The sequence below is a fragment of the Sander lucioperca genome, chromosome 1 (assembly GCF_008315115.2).
Source record: "Sander lucioperca isolate FBNREF2018 chromosome 1, SLUC_FBN_1.2, whole genome shotgun sequence".
In the NCBI taxonomy this organism is placed as follows: domain Eukaryota; kingdom Metazoa; phylum Chordata; class Actinopteri; order Perciformes; family Percidae; genus Sander; species Sander lucioperca.
Genome location: NC_050173.1, coordinates 35,177,300 through 35,197,316, shown reverse-complemented (window position 1 = coordinate 35,197,316; position 20,017 = coordinate 35,177,300). Strand labels below are relative to the sequence as shown.

General features: G+C 41.4%; 1 protein-coding gene across 1 annotated transcript; it reads right to left on the bottom strand.

The window, feature by feature from the left end:
* Window positions 1-3,552: 3,552 nt before the first annotated feature.
* Window positions 3,553-20,007, bottom strand: cnot6a (CCR4-NOT transcription complex, subunit 6a). Its single transcript, XM_031319453.2, has 12 exons — window positions 19,766-20,007; window positions 18,322-18,443; window positions 16,829-17,015; window positions 16,443-16,528; window positions 16,241-16,345; window positions 15,952-16,020; window positions 13,713-13,870; window positions 13,294-13,448; window positions 10,584-10,738; window positions 9,266-9,499; window positions 8,590-8,792; window positions 3,553-8,469 (listed from the first exon to the last, which is right to left on the bottom strand). The coding sequence occupies exons 2-12, from the start codon at window positions 18,431-18,433 to the stop codon at window positions 8,254-8,256; spliced, it is 1,680 nt and encodes a 559-aa protein (XP_031175313.1). The 5' UTR covers window positions 18,434-18,443; window positions 19,766-20,007; the 3' UTR covers window positions 3,553-8,253.
* Window positions 20,008-20,017: the final 10 nt, after the last annotated feature.

Sequence of the window (20,017 nt, the reverse complement as noted above, 5' to 3'; positions counted from 1 at the left end):
GCAATAGTATATGCGAATGAATGCTAGTTCCCATCTACTACTGTTCCCGTTTAGGGTATCTCATGGTTTTCTGATCATTCTATCATTGATGTGTTGTGTTTCTACCACCACTTATACAAATCACATCCAACACGTTAGGAGGTTCAAGCGTTATCCTCTACCCAAATCTGCTTGCCAATACACATAACTCTCAGGTTCCTCTCTAATAGTACAAAACTACACCCCTTGGTTTAACAAGAGCAGTAAAACACACACACACATGCATTGACACAAGCATGTGCTGTTTTACAGACCAGCAAATGCTCACGTGTCGTTCCCTCCACAGTAAATGCTGTTGCCAAGCAATCATCATTTTGGTCAAATTTGCTCCAAATAGTTTCACTGTTCAGGTTCACTGTTCTCAGGTGATTTCCACATAAGATTTTCAGGATATTTTAGGTTGGAGCGCAGGCCCGGCCTGCTGTGCTGGCTGTGTGTCTGGCAGGTCCACTCTCTCACACACACACACACACACACACACACACACACACACACAGTTATATTTCATGTGCTCAGTTCTGGAGCTTGAATCCACAACCATGGAACCCAAAGAAGTAGTCTGAGAGCATGTTAGGAGACGCTGGCTGAACATCACACAATCAACTGTCCTAGTCTCACACACACACACACACACACACACAAGCAGGAATTTCAGAGGAAAATGATAAAAAAGGATGGTTGAGTGGGGGAGGATATAGAGAAGGAAGAAAACAAGAAGTAACAGGAGAGAAGAGATAGAGGGAGTCTACATCTGCAAAGGACTTTACAGGCTTTGCAATCATGCTGCCACGTCAACACAAGACAGATCGTCCGCAAACGTTGGGGTGAAGTAAAGAGTAATCTGTCTCTCTCCCCCACCCCCATGCTTCTTTCTCTCCACGTGAACAATAAACTCCGTCATTCTCTTTAGCGTGGCATCGTTAACACAGACACGCATTTTGACAGCTGTTCCTGCAAGACAAAACAAAAAAAAAGTTCACGACCTTAAGAGGGAAAACTCGCGTCTTGGACGGCCTTTGATATTTTGTTCCAACTTCCTAACCCTCATTTTAAACAGATTACCACGGCAGCATGTTTCAAAAAGGCCCTGGTTTCCATATGAGCACAATCAGCTGAGAATTATATTTACTGTCACAGTCCATTTCAGGCTAATAACAGAAAGCCTTGTGGCTCTTTGCACACAACTTCTGCTGCATCAATAGGCATTATTGACTCTGTGTATAGAGGTGTGTGTGCTAAAAGGTGATTGTGAATCTATTGATAATTATTTTTGTTCTGCAGAACTTCACATATTTGTCGCCGTATTTTCCTGTGGGCATCTGTTGAAGATTCGCTTCCACTTGTGCGTGAGTCTCTCAGGGTTCTTCTGCAACCACTTCATCATGTCTGGCTGTTTCTTTATGAAGGAGAGATGGTGGCTCACATTTTGGCAGATCTGTTAACTGGTAATACTTTCGTGGACACAGCTGCAGCACTTTAGTGTGGAAGTCCACTATGTTCTGCAAAATGTACCAGCCCAACAGTTTGAAGAAAACAAACACAACCAATATACTTCAGTGTGTGTTGTTTCATGGCAGGCCTGGCATGATGAAGAGAGACAAGTTGTGTTGAGTGTTGAACTGGCAAACTTTCTATTTCTACTCAGATCTAGGGCTGCAAGTAATGCTCATTTTCATTATCGATTAACCCTCTTGTTGTCTTAAGGGTCAAAAATGACCTATTCGTGGGTTTAAGATGTACAAAACCTAAAATAGAAACTATACAGGAGTATTTGGAATCACTATTTTACATTTTTACAAAAGCTGTACACCAATGGTACAAAGATTGTCATTAGGGTCTTTCTTGACGCAACATTTATATAAAATGGGGTTTTATATAATATGGGGTTAAGCCTAGTAAAGCACAAACACAGACACACGCGCGCGCGCGCGCACACACACACACACACACACACACACACACACACACACACACACACACACACACACACACACACAGAGAAAAACGTTCTCGTTCAGGTGCAGCATTTTCACCACCCCACACCTAATAATACATGTCTGAGTAGAGAAATAATAACATTACACATCAGTTACTGTTAAATATTGTTTGTATTGTAAAAACTACTCTGCATTATAAAGTTTGAAAACTTGTTTCTTTATGCAACATTTCTGATTTAAAATTCAATCAAGATCATTTCATCATTTATCAGAGGGCAGTGTTAATATAGAGCAGTATACAGAATATAAAGACATCAGGAGTTAGGTTTTTTGATCAATCTTCAAATTGTTTTGTCTATAAAAGGTAAAAAAAAAACAAATGGCAATCACAATTTCCCTGAGCTCCCTTGGACGTTTTGAAATTGCTTGTTCTGTCTGATCTGATCTGAAGGTTATAAACAACATACTGTACACACTTAACTCTCCTGTAAGCATTAGCATCTTTAATTGTTATGTCAGTAAAAAACACATTTATTTACACTGCTAAGAACAAATGTTACACGTTATGTCCTTGTATTCTATTGGCATTTGATAAAACTTGGGAGTATAATTATTGTGCCCCCACTGTGTTACAACTCAACTTTCCTGCTCAACTTCCTGTCTCACACTGTTCCTGCTCTCTCTAAATTCACTCAGGCTGATGTTATGAGCCACCGGTGAGTCGTTCAGACCTGGCATCCTTTGGATGTCATGGACCAATCAGTTTTCAGCGCCTGTTTGGAGCCTGATCCTTTGGCTCCACCGTGTGTCTGCAAATGATAGTACACAAACTGTCATCCCCAGGCTATTTAAATGTTAATATTAAACTGTATTGATCCCCAATGGGAAATTATCTTTCCATCTGCCATCCTGGAGGAAAATCAAAAGGTCAGGCTTGGCTACCAAACATCACCCGCAGCGCTGCTAATGGTTCGGTGTCTTACTAAAGGACACTTCAGGGGGTGAGTGGACTTGCTGACACAGAGGCTTCAACCAAGATATGGTCTCTCTAACTCAGTAGTATGGACAAATGTGTCACAGTGAGTTGTGAGTGTGCAGGTTTTAATTTCTACCAAACACCCACTGATATTTACATAATTTAATTAAGCTGCTGCAGAATTAAGCTGGAATGAAAACCAGCATGCTGTTTGGCCTCATAATCCAGTCTCCACCAGCTGTTTGACACACCTGCATCTTCAACATCGACCACTACACAATGCTCAGAATTAGAGTTTGGATTGTGTAATGTGAGACAGGAGTCAATAAGCAGTGTAAGATAGTAGTCTGCTTGCATTCACAGCATGTTTTCTAGTTTTTTAAATGGCTGATCAAGGTCACTGGACTAAGGAAAGGAAGCAAATGGAACACTAAAAATACAACCCACAGTCACTTTGTGTTGTCTAGTGTTAAATCAAGTCTGAAAAAGACTGGAAAGAGAAAGAAAATTAAAACAAGGAAGCAAAAGGAGGCAATACAAGGAGAACAGATATAGAATTTATTTTCAATATCCATTGCAAAGAATAAGAGGTGACACAGCTTGAAACAGATAATATAGAATTTATTTTCAACCAGGAGTAGGAAAATACATAGGTAGGTGTAAAGGAAACAAGCCGAACCTGTAGTCAAACAGAAACAAATTAAAGAACAAAACTAGTCCAAAGAGAATCGAGAGGACGGCTAAAAGGTTCAACAGAAAGCATTGTTTACCATTCAGTTTCTTTTTAAAACAGTATGTGTTGATTTGAAAACAGCTGCCTTGATTTCTTATCTGGATTAATGGACATTCTACAACATTGTGCAAGTGTTTTGTCATTATTAATTTTTTTTTTGCTGGTATTTCATGAATGGTAAACAATAGTTGGTCCAGTGCATAAACACAGTGACAAAGATCAATATATGTACTCAGCTGACTACAGATAGACAATCCTGATCATTGAACAACTACTACTAGATCGGCAGGGAAACGGAGATGAGCAAATATACAAGATGGATGATAAAGAGGAAAAAAAAGGTGTTCAGGTAACAACGGTCTAGAAGGTTGAAGATGGAGTTTGAAGGTAAAAAAAAAGTTTGATAGATGAAATAGCTACATTTTCCAGATAAACTATTTAAAAACCCATTCTGAATGTGTCTGAATATTTGCGTATTATTGCCAAGTATTTTTATTTATTTTTTTTAAAAGGATGCATTTAAAAGGAGTTGATGGACTGAGAAACCAAACCCCAACAAGAGTATGATTATGGTTGCAACATGTTCATGTGATTCAAGGAAAAAAAGGACAGAAGTACCTTGCTTTTCATAGAGCCCTACATTTCACAAAGACTATGATTTGGATTTTTTTTTTAAAAAACATCTGGTTGGTAAATGAAGTCGCTCTACAACAGAGAACTGGACTACAAGCAGCTTTGGTGTGCACCGTTACAAAGAGATGCAGTCTGGGAAATTACTCAAAGCCTAAACAAGCCAACTATGAAACACAATGCAACAGAGGAAAGTACAAAGCCAACAATGTGATCACTCGCCAAAGCTTACAGGGTGACATAACTCAGCTCTGTGATTTGCCAGATTTTCAATCAGAAGCCAGTCTGTGGTTTAACAAGAGGGTGATGAGGAGAGGGGGAGTCAACAACCAAAAATACTTGAGTCAAATCAGTGACTACCAATAGTAGCTAGCTAGTGTAACAGGTTTTAACTACTGTGATGCACAAAAAACAGAGTGAAACGGACTAGTAGTACTCAAAATCATCACAGGACCAGCCTAGCGACCAGCGGCGCTCCATTGGCTTAGTCTTACAAACACGTTTTACACCAGTCAGAACAGTGTTCTCCAGTACTGAACTGCAGCCACTAGTAAGACAGCTCTGCTGCCCTAACCTACAGGCACTAGCACTCTCCAGCTAGTGCCATGCAACATCCAAAATAAAGCTGAAAAGTAATGTGTTTTTGTTGTTAAAATAACACACTGAATATCCCTGTGCTGAAAGTTTTTGCTTATACCTACGATGCAGGTACTTTTCCTCCAATGATCTCTCAATCCTTCATTCTACGAGGCATCATCAGGAACATTCAACTTCTCTAATCAACCATCAAGACAACGGCTCATGATTTCTACAGAGGATTTGGTTTGTGATGGGGATAAGAGTATATGGGGGGAAAATATATATTGAGTAAAGGTAAAAACAATGTAGCAAACAAAACACCATCATAGAATTCATGATTTACACAACACAATTCAATATCTTTTTAGAAAGGAAACATGAGATACATCTTTTATTCACACTTTACAAAAAAGCTAGCCTTTAAATCTACTACAATACTAATGCCATTCAGGAAAAACAGATCAAACTGGACACACTGGTTTCCATTGGAAAACAAAAAGTTAAAAGACAAACATGTAGGGGGAAACAAATGGGACAAGAAACCTACCTTAGGACTTAATTAATACTTCCTATTTACTTGCTTCCCTCGTGCTTTAAAAATGTCATTTCAACATATACAATTAAGTGAATTAGATCTTTATTTGCCAATATGATGGGCCAGGGAGTGAGGGGAGCTGCATCTGAATTTACTAAGTGCTTATTATACGGTGTATCCGCGTAACAGCATGTCTGTTGAATTAATTGTCTAACCACTGACAGATTTCTCATTTGTTGAGATGTAACCCATTTGAATCATAGCAACGTATTTGCCTGGCTTTCAGAGAGAAATAGCTGAGCTCACTGCCCCTCATCCTTTGTTCAGCCAAAAGCAGAGCAAAGTGGGCCTTCTACATTTTTCAATACAGAGGTAGGGGGTCCACGGATGGCACTATAGCTGCAGTGACGAGGGTAAGAGAACTATACAGAATGATTGAGAAAAGGGGTTTAAAATACACAGCTTGAGTAATATGGGTCGGTAGTGAAGGTCTGAGGTTAGGCGATGGAGGTTGGGGGGGTATAGGGTGATGGACAGGCTTAAGGAGATTTAAAACGCATGGCCAGGGAAGGAGCTAAGGGCTAGATATGTTGGCGGTCTGGGCATGGAGCTGTGCTAAGGTACAAATAGGGAGCATAACAATCCGAGTGGCTTTAACAAAGATTAGACATCCTACTCCTTGTGTCCTCCGTGTTCCTTGAGGAGGGTACAAAGGGTCGGTGGAGAAAGCATACCTGATTACTAGAGAGCTCAATGAATAGGAAGGATATACACATCATCATAACATTGTCACAGCTCATAAAAAAGGAAATCAATATTAACAAAAAACAATAAAAGGACATAAAATCCTCACAAATGTCTCAACAGTATTTAAAAATAAAATGAGAAAAGGTTGTTCAGGCGTTCGTCAAATGTAAATAGTGCAAGACAACGACAACTGCTACAGTGAGGCACGATGTTTTCTTGTACATGTAGGATTAAAATAGGTTGTATCAGTCACACGTCACTAGTGGGAGTGTGTGTGAACTATATAGATGAACAGATGTGGAGTCACTGGTGGGTTATGACTCGTCCTTGCATGTTCTTTTGTCTGAACTGATGGCAGCAGTGTGGATCAATGGCTTTGTTAATGGGCAAGAAGCAACAGGCGGAGTTTACTCAGTGTCTATTTACAATCGCAGCAATATGCCAGCAAAACAAAACAGCGGGGGGGTAAGTTTAAAATAAAACAATGATACATTAATTACAGGTAATATCTAGGGAGTGCAAAGTAGTGACAGTGAACGCCTTGAACAACCTCTTCTTACGTCTTTTGTACAAGCTGGTAATATCAATTCATCTCAACATTAACTGGATAAAAATTTCGCCATAGTTTACAATACAATCTTTTTTTCAAATCTGATCATAATTTACTCTAGTACAAAAAACGCCAGAAAACAGGTCTTTTGTGGTTCATATACAATCATGTAAAGACTGAGTCTAGATTTCTATTCTGTACAAACACTTGTGAAAAAAACCACTGCTTTTGTGTATGGAATTTATGGCTGGGGAAAGTCACTACTGGCCTCGGAGACAGTGCTACAGATCTGCAAATTACCTGTGTCGTGTGTGTGTGTGTGTGTGTGTGTGTGTGTGTGTGTGTGTGTCTGTGTGTCTGTGTGAGCTTGCATGTGTGGAGTTGGATGGCAACTCCAGACAGTGAGAGGAATGCTGGTTTTACTCCTGTGTATCAGCCATTACTCGCTCTCTCTGCCTTATAGCAATCAAAATAAAAAAAAGATTTGTGAAGGCCCCACATCACTTTGCCCATCAGCCTAAATCCATGCCCAAAAATGGGAACCTCATGAACTCCTAAGCACAAAACTAGCCTAACAACTACAAAAGCTGGGGTGAAACAGTCTGCAAACAGGATGGTAGCTGCTATCAGTTTCTCACCACATCCTTCCTTCCCAAATTAACACCACATACAGCCCATGTGAAATTGGGCAAACGTAGTTCTCGGACACCTGGTTCTTGAGGCATCTGTGGGTTTGGTAGCAAATGCACCAGGGCCGGGGTCAGAGGTGTAGACTATCTTGTAGCACCACGGGAGGCCAGGACCACACAAAAGGCCTCAGCACCACAGAGTGACAGCAGGAAATCTAACATCATACGAGCTGCGTACATACGAGCTTACATCCACCTCCAGGGATGCTCAACTACTAGCGAAAAGCTGCTCTAACCCAACAACACCTGACTCAACAAAAGTGTGCATCCTAGAAAGACTGAGAAAGTAAGCTGGCTACAGAGGTGAACAAGCACAAGCCAATGATGGATGTCTGAGACTGACAAGTCTGCTGTCTTTGCTGGTTTCAGATTTATACAGGACAGACAGACAGGCAGACCATCAGCTATGGAGCTTTTAAGGTGAATGTCCCCTCAGCCATTTCTCAGTTTCTCCTTGTTCTAAAACCAAACAGTGCCCGATGTGACAGAACTAAACGAGCTACCATCCCCTCTAGTTTGAAAGACAGAAGCAAAGTGGTTGGGTGGGTGGATTTGAAGAGGAAAGGTAGTCCAAAACACAAAATATGATACATGAACAGGACTGAATCGAGCAGTTAAAAAAATAACAAAAGAAAAACGGAGAAAGAAAAATATAGAATATCTATAACATTATACGAAATCCCTGTCGGCCAGACCTCACTGTACGAATATTTTACAGGTTGTGTATTTGTCTTCCTCCTCCGGTATGGTGGAGGGAAGAGCTGGTAGTGGGAGGGAGGAGGGTTTGAAAGGGTGAGGCTGTGGTTGCAGCTCCCCCTGGTGGCGTGGCAGGGACTCACTACCTGCGTGCAGGCAGATGGAGCCCATTGACCTGTGGGGGCAAGTTGGGCAGGAGCAGCTCCAGCTGGCCGAAGAGGGAGAAGTGGTCGGAGGGGATATGGGGATGTGGGCAGCCGCTGACATTGTTCTCTACAAGCCAGTGGGGGTCCAGAGGGCCCAAGATACCCAGCACGTTCAGGTGAGGCTTAGAGTAGAAAATATAGTCGATGACACCCTGAGGAGAGAAGAGGGGAGTGAACTCCTTGATATAGTGCTTATAAACAAGCAACATTATTCACAACAACCACATATACACAAAACACAATATAAATAGCTGTGCAGTCAGTAAAATCACCTTGAAGTCAAAGGTGTAGTTGGTGTAAGGCATCAGGCCGTTGTCGTAAGCGCTCTTCAGCTTGAAGGCGTGAGTGATCCTGCCGTTGGACGTGCTGCTCTTGCCATTGCAGTTGAATTTGGTCAGGCTGTCGCTATAACGAAGCTCCTTGAAGTCCTTGTGGGTGCAGTCCACCCCACCAGTACTCAGGTACTCCACTACGCCTGAACAGAGGGGAGAGATGAGAAGTCGTCTTCATCAGAATCAAGAAAGTCGAGTGGCACTTCAAGGTCCAAACAGACCCAAGCCATATCAGTTCCTACTGTCACTATAGGCATGGCTAAATGGCAATTTAATTGAAATTAAATAACGTGCAAGGTCTTGGTACAGCATATTTTGGCAGTGGCTTTATCCCATGCTAAGAAACTGCAAAAACATTACCACTGCAAAAACCGATTACTTTGTCGAGTTATCTGCAGATTATGTTCTCCATTGAGTGATTGATTGGCCAAAAAAATGTGAGAAAATGTCCACCACAATTCTCAAGAACCTGCAGTGTCTTCAAATTGCTTGTTTTGTCCAACAAATACTCCAAAAAACAAATATTTAATATACCATAATATGACAAAAAAATAATAATTTGTTGTGCTTAATCTGTGGTCAGATAAAGCACAAGCCTAACGCCCTGCTTACTTACCAGAGTCAGGCAAGGAGTTGAGGTCGGCACACAGCACCAGTGGAATGGCATTGGTCTCACCAGAGACAGAGGACAACTTGAGGCTGCGTGTGGCCTTGTCCACTATGTTCTTCACCTCTGAAAGGAACATCATGGTCTGGACCAGCTTGACGTCAGAGTACTCTGGGTCCCAGTGCATGTGGGCATTGGCTACCAGGAGCAGCTGCTTCTCCATGCCATGGAGTGACTTTCCAGCTGAAACGAGGGGGAAAAGTAAGCAGGGAGAAATGATACAAAGGGGAATTACGACTAATGAAATGCACTGCTATAAGAACAGTTATTTATTAGGGGTGGTACGGTTCATGAAAAAACATCCGAACCGCTTGGTTCGCTTGTCTCGGTTCGGAGCGTGTGTGTCGCACGGTTTGTCAGTACGCTGTTAATGTGCACTAACCACTTACTGCCGTAGTGCCCACTTTCGACACCTATGTTAAAACACTTACTGGAAACGACCATAGACTATATAAACGACAAGGGAGATGAGCGTGACGATCGCAACACATGGCAGCCGATTGGACGAACGCGTCACGTGGTTCTTGCTGCTCCCGAATTTCAAAACGGACTAATGGCGTCTCATTCTGAATACGATCTCGTATTTTACAAAAATAGTTAATCGAAAAGTGTTTCTGAAAACATTTTAATCCAGAAATAGGCCATACAGTTGCTGAATCTGTCTGCTTTTTTGATCAACAAAGGTCAGTTTAAAATATTTTCGTCAGATTTTGAGAGGCGCCGAGCCGAGTGCTCCTCAGGTGGAGTGTGGAGTGCTGCAGGTCACGTCACATGCAGAAATGTCAAGTGGGAGAGATGACGAAGGCTGCCCGGATGCGCTAGCGTCGCATAAGTCTGGTGTGTGGGAACATTTTGGATTTCATGTTACCTATGATGACAGCGGAAATAAAACAATAGATAGAACTGCCACTGTGTGCATGTATTGTGCAACATGCATTCAATATGCTAATTTTAGCTATCATATGCTGAAGTATATTTCTGGAGTGTTAAAGATTAAAAGAAAAAATAAGAACCGTACAGAACCGAAAACCGTGACCCTAAAACAGTGATACGAACCGAACCGTGGGTTTTGTGAACCGTACCACCCCTATTATTTATACACCATGGGAATCTGTGACATCACCTACAGTCCTTTAACTTATCAGCTACTAAGGTTCTCAGACAAAAGTCAATTCAGGATTAGCAGACTGTTCTTGTATTCTGATCTTATTTATATAATAAATATCAAATAAGAAGTCCCAAAGATCAGAATATAGTGTCTACTCACATGAGGCCTCCATCATCTCTTTGCGAACCTCAAGCAGTACAGCTACCCCAATGTTGTCCTTGGTCATCACCCTGTTCAGCATAGCCTCTGAGCCCTCGGAGTTAGCCATGGCCAGCTGGTTAAACTCCACTGTGTGCTTCTGCACTGCACTGAACCTGGAGATAAACAGAAGGGGACACGAGAAGAGAGGATTTAACACACGTTTTGTGGAAATGTTGGGATTAAATGAATGGAAACAAGTGCACAATTTAGGATGTGCTGCAAATAGATCCTGGATCTAACGCTTGAACTTTGGATTAGAAGCCTTTCCATGGCAAATCAAAACAAATCAACTAAGTGGCGCAATCTTCAGACTAAAAATCACTACAGCTGTGTCCACAATGGCTCAAGCATGATTACACAAAATTAAGTAATCACGTACTTTTTCCTTTTGTCCACCTAACTGACAGTTTAACGGAGACCAATATTATTCTCCCAACACACTGAGATCGCTCCCCAGACTGACTCACATTTGGTAAAATTTGATACGTCTCAACGGGTGTACATTGCTGGGATTAAGCCCGACATCCTGTGTGTGATTTTATGTTGTTCACGGAGAAGGAGAATCCGGAAATGAGTAGAGGGAAATGCAACACTACCACGCCCAGCCAAGTGGACCAATCACAGCTGTGGCGGTCTGTGTCACTGCGACGTGTAGTTACATTTCTGGGGAGGTGCATGTCAGGCTACGGTGTACGGTCAGCAACTACTAGAGGTGCGACGGGATCTCGCAAGATTAAAAACGTGACTAGATTTCTCGTCGAGGTAAAAAGTATCTCGCGATATCAGTACACAAGTGCAGAGCAGCAGCTAGCATGACGGATGACTCTGACCTCAATTAGCATAGAAGATCTCCCCACCTGCTCTCTTAAGTTGACTCAGAGTTAACTTTTGCAGAGCGATAACGGAAGAAAAAAAGTCTCTATCGCTCTTTCGACAGACACACGTGTCTGCAGCGTGCAGATCACTGTGGCGCTGTCTCGCGCAGAGCACACTGTCCTTTTAAAATTGAGTTGGGAAGCAGACAGCAAAACCTAACATTACTTTTAACGATATTAAACAAAGAGCAATGTTCTCCCTTTGTCCTATAATGGTCAAATCGATACTAGAGTAGCCTACTTCTGCAGTAAATTGTGACTTTCGATTGAATAAAAAGGCCTATTTTTTTTTCATTGAAGTTCTCTTTAAAATTAGGTTAAAATCTCATCTCAAGAACCCAATCTCGTGTCTCGTCTCGTGAGCTGGGTGTCTTGTCACACCCCTAGTACCTACGCCGTAAATTCAACGCAGAACCACAAATAAATTTAGTCTGACATGTCTCATTTCTAAAAACACAAACTTTCTAGTAAACAAACACAACAAGCGTCACTGCCCCCTTACACCGCTACAAAAATGTGATCTGCAATATGGTGCAGGCTCCAACTTAGTAGTGAATTGCATATAGTCTGTCAGACACTAGGCTCCGTTAGTCCATTTATAAACAAACATGTTAATCACATTGTCATATTGTCAGATACCACATAACACGCCTGTGTATGACAGTGGCATCAATGACCGCAGCTGAAAGCTTTGCTAGGCTTGAGCTAAACAAATGCTTGAGGAAATGTAGCCTGTGTGAACTGCACTACTTGATCAATAAAAGATCTAAGCTACTGAAAAGCTATTTGATTCAGAAAACAGCGACGCTACTGAGAAATGTAGCTAAACTAGTAACCGCTACTGCCCGACACTGCTTGTTACTAAGGCAATACAAATTGGATTTAGCACCGTGACGCTGTTGTCAGCACAGGTTGCTGATGTAGAATACTTTTTGTGTCATAATGATGAAGACCGGTTCAGCTGGTTTGCATAAAATCACACTGGTTTAAGCTTGTACACCAGACTGGCAAAACATCCACCATAATCATAGGCCTCAGATCGTTAGGTTAGTTATTGAAAGTTTTTTTTTTTTTCTGTTGTAGCCTTCAGACAGTGATATAAGTCAACAAGTGACACTCACTGTCACTTATTGACTTATATCACTGTCTGAAGGCTACAACAGACCGACCTTCTCATTTGCAGAATAATCAAACTGGTTAGGGTAGGTCAGCAGTGGTAGTAGTTCCACCCAGCTGATACACCGCTTACCATAAACAAGACACCACCAACACACAACAATAAGAAAAAATATAGTACAGGTTTCAGTATCCCAGCATTACAGATTGGACAGAGTGAAAGGCTTACGTAATACCTAATTCTTTGTCAGAACTTTGACTACAGGTGGAAATTAGCAATTGTTTCTATAACCTGGCCCAAGACATATTCTCTTGTATTACAAGTTTAATGTTTATTTGTGCATTGTCCCTGATTCAAATAAAAACTACTGCATCTGTTAAATGGAGGGAAAATCTCTCAAGCCAAGTGAACAACCCTAATTGCACCACAATAACGCTGTTTTAATCACTCAGGCAACAATATTATGAGCATTCCTGATCCTATCCTCAAACATGAACTATATTGAACATTAAGTAGGTTTGGACTGTTTTAGAGCTACAAGTCAGAGATTCTGGCATTTATACAAAAGAAAATATAAAAATGTATGTTAGCCGTTAAGATTAAACAAGTAATTATGAGTCCTCCTTTGAGGACTAGCCAAGGCCATAGCACAACTACAAAAATTGTAGGTACATACTTTTCCGTCCTGTAGAAAACTGCACAACCGTCCACATGTTTACGATCCGACTCGGACATAGTCCTGGCTCGTGACTTTGGACTGAAGAACCCGTCGTATCCCTGCTCCTTCAGCTCAGGCAAGAAGAAATTGTAGTACTGCTCTGTCTCAACTTCCTGTAATCAACAAGAAATGTGTCAGGACGGACAACAAGAAAGACTGACAATCATGCAGGTATAACAAACACCCCCATATTAATATAATTCAAATTAGAAATTCAAGTGTTAAGGTGTTGTTTTGCATCGGCTTGATGTGCGGCCAAAAACCATACCAACCAAACCAAATATTTTCGATCGTTAAATCTGCATTGACATACAAAATAAACAAAGTTAATTTCTGTGAAAAAAAACTAAAAACATGCTTTGACGTCCATCTCTCACCTGCAAACTGATGATGTCTGCATTGCAGCCCATTATCTCCTGCATGATGGATTTCTTCCTGTACTCCCAGTTTAGAGCCCAAGAAGGGCAGTAGCCATATAGCTGTCGTGTGGCGTATTTATCACACAGCACATTGTAGCACATAACAGAGAACAGTGCTGAGGGGAGAAATGGACAAAATGGCATAACTTAGAAATGTTAAAGAAGCTGATGCTTTTTGGTTGCCCTGAGACATTTTTTAAGGAGGGGTAGGGACATTTCCACAATTGTTTAACTACTAGCCTTAAAATTAGGCCTAGTCAGTTTTTCCTCCTTCGACTATATAATAAAAAAAAAAAAAAAAAAAAAAAAACACAATCTTGTCCACACAAGCAAGGTTTAAAAATAACCTCCATCCACATGAAAACATAAAAACACGCTATCAAGTGCTGTCAAGAGCATGCCAAACCAACAGGTGGCGATATAACCCCAACTGTAAGCCTTAAGTTCCCGGAGAGGTCCGACCCGGTCTCGTCTGTCTCGTCCAAAACCGGTGAGTTCTGTGTCGTCGGAGTGTAGTCATAAAGCAGTGACCTGCGGAGTTTTGAATTCTGACACCTTTTTCCGCAATATAATGGGAGAACTGTGTGCATGCATCTGTATATATATGTAACAAGCCCTGTTAGCAGTTACTAGCAGCAATATCTTAGCTATGTCCGCCATTGCAGAGATTCGTCTCATGTAAACAAAAGTGATAAAGGCGCACAATCTGATGACAAACAAAGGAGACAACAGTACGCACTCCGACGTCACAAGCCAAAATCACCGTTTTCACCAGCTACACGATACCAATGCAACCGGAGTTTCTAAAAATCTTCACCCTGGCAGGAGTTTTCAAAAAAAGTTCGGTTTCAGTGACTTGATACTGCGTTTGCGTGTGGACGAACGGCCTAACCGTATAGAAAAAGCTGCAGTTTTGAAAAAAACCTGTGTTCGTGTGGACAGGGCCTTAGACGACCAAACTAAAATCCAGCTCTGTGCTATATTCTTTTTTCCTGTCTATACATAGAAAACATTAATTTTATGCAGACTTTTGCAAACGGGATGAACACTATACTGCTTGGTACTGCAATACATCCAAATAGGTTTTTTGTATGTTTTGTTTTTACCATTTCCACAACAAAAGCTGTATAAAATAGAGATGTCACGAGAACCGGTACTTCAGTACAAAGTTGGTAGGAAAATTCTGAAAACGTGACGCTACCGTATGCTAGCTTTGTGGAGATGATGGGCTTCAAAGCAGTGGGCCGTGGGTCCAGAAGACGTTTTCTCCAGATTACATGTAAATCGCACTCTCCTTGCCCCCTCCACAACAAAACAGTGACAGAAAGTTGAAACTAAAAAAAAAATAAAATAAACTGATACTGAAAAAAAGACTGCCACAACCCCCCCCCCCTCCCCCAAGTGTTATCCTAAAACACACGTTATAAAAGTAGGACATGGGATTTAATTATTTTTTGCCGTACATTTCTGTTATCGTGACATCCGTAGTTGCTGCTACTGCTGTGCTTTTTATAATGTTCAAATGTTTACATAAAAGGAATTAAGTATTATCGGGGGGTTTTTTTTCGTTTTTTTTTTTTTTTACACACAATGGTATCAACTTTGGTATTGAGTATTGTGTAATTTTGCTGTTATTAGTACCTTCTAGATTTTTGGTATCGTGACATCCCTAGTATGGAAGTATATTTTGACATACAGACTGTATGAAAACCACACCGCAATAGTGCCGTCATCTGTTAAAACAGCACTGAGGCAGTCAAAACACAGTTACAGCCGCCTTCAACAGGGTCAACCAACATAAGTAAATGCTCAACCAAAGGGAAACACTTTATATATTTGCATGAGATCTATTGCTCTTTTGGCAAACATGTTTGATAAGTTAGTTTTACTTGGATTCAACCAAAGGAAGTGTGCACATACTACATTGGAAGTGTCAGAAGTATTGGTTTTGGGTTAAGCCCAGCAGTACTTTTCACACAAAACCAAATATGGATCCTTGCTACTCTTGCACATTGATCTAAATAGCATTTTTTTGTCTGTTCAGCTTGTTCCTCCTCCCCAAACAGCAAATAAATGTGGTTGACAGTTATGGACACACGCTGGATTCATATTTATGGAACAGCTGCGTATTACAAATAAGATTGCCAAGAGTCTGTGCATCTGTTCAAAAATCAAGTTTCATGTACGTTGTCCTTACCTGAGGCCCGTGTTCGGTCTGGTTCCTGGAGTGAGATCCACGACCGTGCTGGGGGCTGCTCTGTTGGTACTGAGCAGAGGGGGAAAAAAAAGGGTTAAATATGGGTGAAAACATTAACACACATGTCAAACAATGACGTCAACAAAGTTAAGGGCACATAAGCTGTTGAGTTCACAATGTCCCCATATATATTATGTACTGATGAACCTATATTTCGGGTAATTAAAAAACAACTGGCAAAATGTGATTACTGTTCTGGTCTAAAAATCTGTGAGAGGCGGAGACTCACAGCGCTTGATAGCCCCTGCCAGATTGTCTAACAAGTAGCTGAGCAGTCTCCGCGTGCCATCAGGTTCCTGGTAGAGGCTCATAATTTCTTGTGCAAGTGGGTTTCCTGGTGAAGGAAAAGCAAAGTGGGCTGAATCATCGCTAAGAGAACAGTGGGATTTCAAGGCTAGAATGGCTACAAAAAACATTGATACGCCACTCACCTTTCAACCCCAGTGTTTGTAACTGAAACAGTTTCCCCAATTCAAATGGCAGAACCCGCAACTGGTTGTTATTTAAAAGCAGTTCCCTGTGGAGGACATATTGGAATTTGATCATTAGAAACCAGCCCTCCTAAGAAAAGAATAGGAACAACCATCTTTATTACCGTTCAAAAACATAATTTACCTATGCCATACTTTCCAATTTCAGATTGTTAATGTTAATGTTAAATGTTGTTAAAAAAAATTAAATCACATTGCCATCATGGGGAGCACCAGTGTGTAGCATGTATGAGTGCCAAAACCAGATTCAAGGTCAACCCTGTGACAGCTACTCCTTTCCATCGTGCACGAATTTAGGGGTAAATGTATGGCCTGAAATCACTCACCTGAGAGACACCATGTTGCCGAGCTCTGCCGGCAGGGTCCTGATCTTATTGGATGAGAGATCCAGGTACACTAGGTTGTGTAGTTTGGCAATGTCTGGTGGGATGCGTGACAATGAGTTGTCACTGATGTGCAGGGCAGTGAGGTGGGTGAGAGACCACAGGGCTGTGCTGAGACTCCTTACTCGGCCTGCAGTGGGAAAAGGACAAACAGGAGAATTAAGTCCCACTATCCAACTATTACTCCCCTCACACCATAGGAAAAAAATACCTTGAAAAAAGTGAAAAAAAGAGCTGACATGGGCAGAGGTACATTGGTGGACCCACGTCTTATTTGAACAGTGATGATACAGAAGACAAAGTAGGAAAAGCACAGGTGTAAATAATGAAAATAATGATGGCTGAATTTCATTTAGCTGCTAGACTAACTGGTGTCATTTTCTTCAGTCTGTGGCCCAACAGGTAAATTAGGTATTTAACCTAATGTTACTGAAAGAGTTAAAATATAAAAGCATCAACACGCATTTTAAGGCGCCGACACACCAACCCGATTATCGGCCGTTGGACAGTCTAGCGAGGTCGGTGACTCGAGTCTGTTCGGTGCATTCCGTGCCGTCGTCAGTCGGAGGAGCTGTCAGCATCCATTATTGCCGATTTGACTTGTTGAATCGGCCAGTGGGCAGTTGGACTCAATGACCAATCTGATTGGTGGAGTGCTAGCCCTTGACTAGCGAATCAGTGCTTCTTCCACAAGAAAAGGCCCGAGAGCTGACAATGCCAGTATCTTCTTATTACTAGCCATCGTATTTTCTTCCGTTCGAGTAATGACAACAACGATTCTTCTTGTCTGCTATCAACACTGAAAACAATGACTGACGACAGCGTGCTCTGTGTTTACTAGGTCTAGAGAGATGTTCCGTCATTTCCGGTTTAAATTTTTTGGGCGACAATACAGATTAGCGCCGCCTGCTGTTATGGAGACGTATTACGTCTTGCTCACGCGCAGAACGTACGCTCAAGTCGACATCGCTTCGGTGTGTTCCGAGGCACTTTTTTGACCTCGGGAGCCGACTGATTGGTCAGACTGCCTTTTCTGCCAACGGTTGGCCGTTGGGTTGGTGTGTCATTGCCTTTAGATGAATGAGATGACAGTAGGCTTTATCCAGTTATCCCCGTTTGCTCAGCACTGTTAAATTGTAACGTACGGCCCGCAGGGGTTTTCTACCTGGAAGTTATTGTAAATACATTGTAATTGGGTCTATAGAATGAAGCCATCGTAAGTAACACTTGAAAATGTCTGCTGTGAAAACGGCTTATTACATGTGCCCAATGGTGTGACATGAAAGATAGATACACAAAGGCTACATGTTAATGTAGGAAAAACAGTCTAATACGGTTAAGCTTTATGCCAACAACAATAGATGTGTATGAACTGTATAAAATGCAATACAACTACTTTACCAACAAGACTAGGATCTCCAATATTCAATACTCACCGCTGATTTCCAGCTCAGCCCAGTATGATTTCTTCCCGTTGGCTGCTTCTTCGCTAGACATAATTGTGTACATCCGCCTGGGATCCGGCGGGTCATATTTTTCCTTGGGCATTCCTATAACACTACAGAGATAATTTTGATTTTGAATATCATTCATGGACAGAGTCAAAGATCTTTTCATCTCGCATAGCCAGGCCCATCTCCACATCGCTGGTATATCTCTCAATATGCCATCAAGTGTGAATCAATTAAGTAATTTTCTCCTGAGACTAAAGCTGAAATACTCCGAATTAGGTTGGAGGTGGTGTAACGTTAGCTCCAGGGTTCAAAATTAACTTTTTCGTTCACCAGCCAAATGGCTAGTGAATGTTCAAATTTAACCAGCCACTCAAAAGATTACCATTGTTTTTTGGCTGGTGAGTGAAGCAAATCTACCAGCCAATTGCATATTTTACCAGCATTTGGCTGGTAAATGGTGTTAATTTTGAACCCTGGTTATCTCATCAGGTAACGTAACCAAATTTGCATTGAGAATTACCACATATTGGCACATGATATTAAATGTAACGTTTACCAATCACAAAGAAAATACGTTGCTATCAATCGTCTATAATACAATATTTAAATATCATTCAACTGCTTCCTATGAGGGCTGATATTTCACGTTTAACATTAGTTAACGTTACATAACAATCAACATTAAAATCAGCAACGTAGGGCAATAGCTACATGTCACGCTTAACTTAGCAAACAATGTTAACGTTACCTGTAACGCTTGAACTATAGCTAGTTAACGTTAGTCAAAGAGCTAAAAATACAACTGCATTTTAGAATAAGTATAAAAAAAACAGCTAACGTTACCACTAGCTAGCTAAGAGTAGCCGATTTTTCTCTCGTTGTTGCTAACTGATTAGCCTAAGCTATCAAACTGTAGCTAGCTAGCTACATAACAAACGCTAAATAGCCAAAGCTAGCTCGCTTGCTAACAAACTAGCAAGATGCCAAACGGACACGCGAAGTTAGTGAAATGGAGCCATTAGATAGCTGACTTTAACGCTCCGTCCGAGTGGGTTAGCTAGAAAGGAGCAAAATGATATTAAAAACATACTGCACAATTGTGTTTACATAACAGCAAAGCACTGACTTGCGCATGAACACTAGGCCACGAAACAGCGCTTTAGTTAGATGCCGCTAGGTAGCCTCTAGAAGCATTAACCACTATCATTGAGATACTCACAACGCTGGGTTTGCGAGCTATTTAGCTTAGCTGGAGTTAGCTTGCCAGCTAAAAGCTAACAGATCCCAATTACTCGAAGCTGACCGTCTTCCTATTCAAAGAACTCATACTTCGGAAAACGACTACAGCACTTTTAACATATGAATAAGATTGCGGTGAAATGAGTGAAAAAAAGTTCAGGTCGAATAGGAAGGATTGCTTTTTTACCTGCAAGAGCATACCAAATCGCGAGGACGACTGCGTGTTCTCTTTTGTTTTCTAGCTACTTCGCACCCGTTTCCGCTGCTGTATCATGGCGACAGTAGGGATTTTTTTTTTTTTTTTTCTGCCGATAACAGCGCTTGATCCTATTGGTCAGCGTGTAGACAGCCCCAACCAGCTGTTGAACCAGAGTGAATTAAACCCTTAAATCATGAGTGATGGACCATGAGATGGATGGATACAATACCACAGTCAATT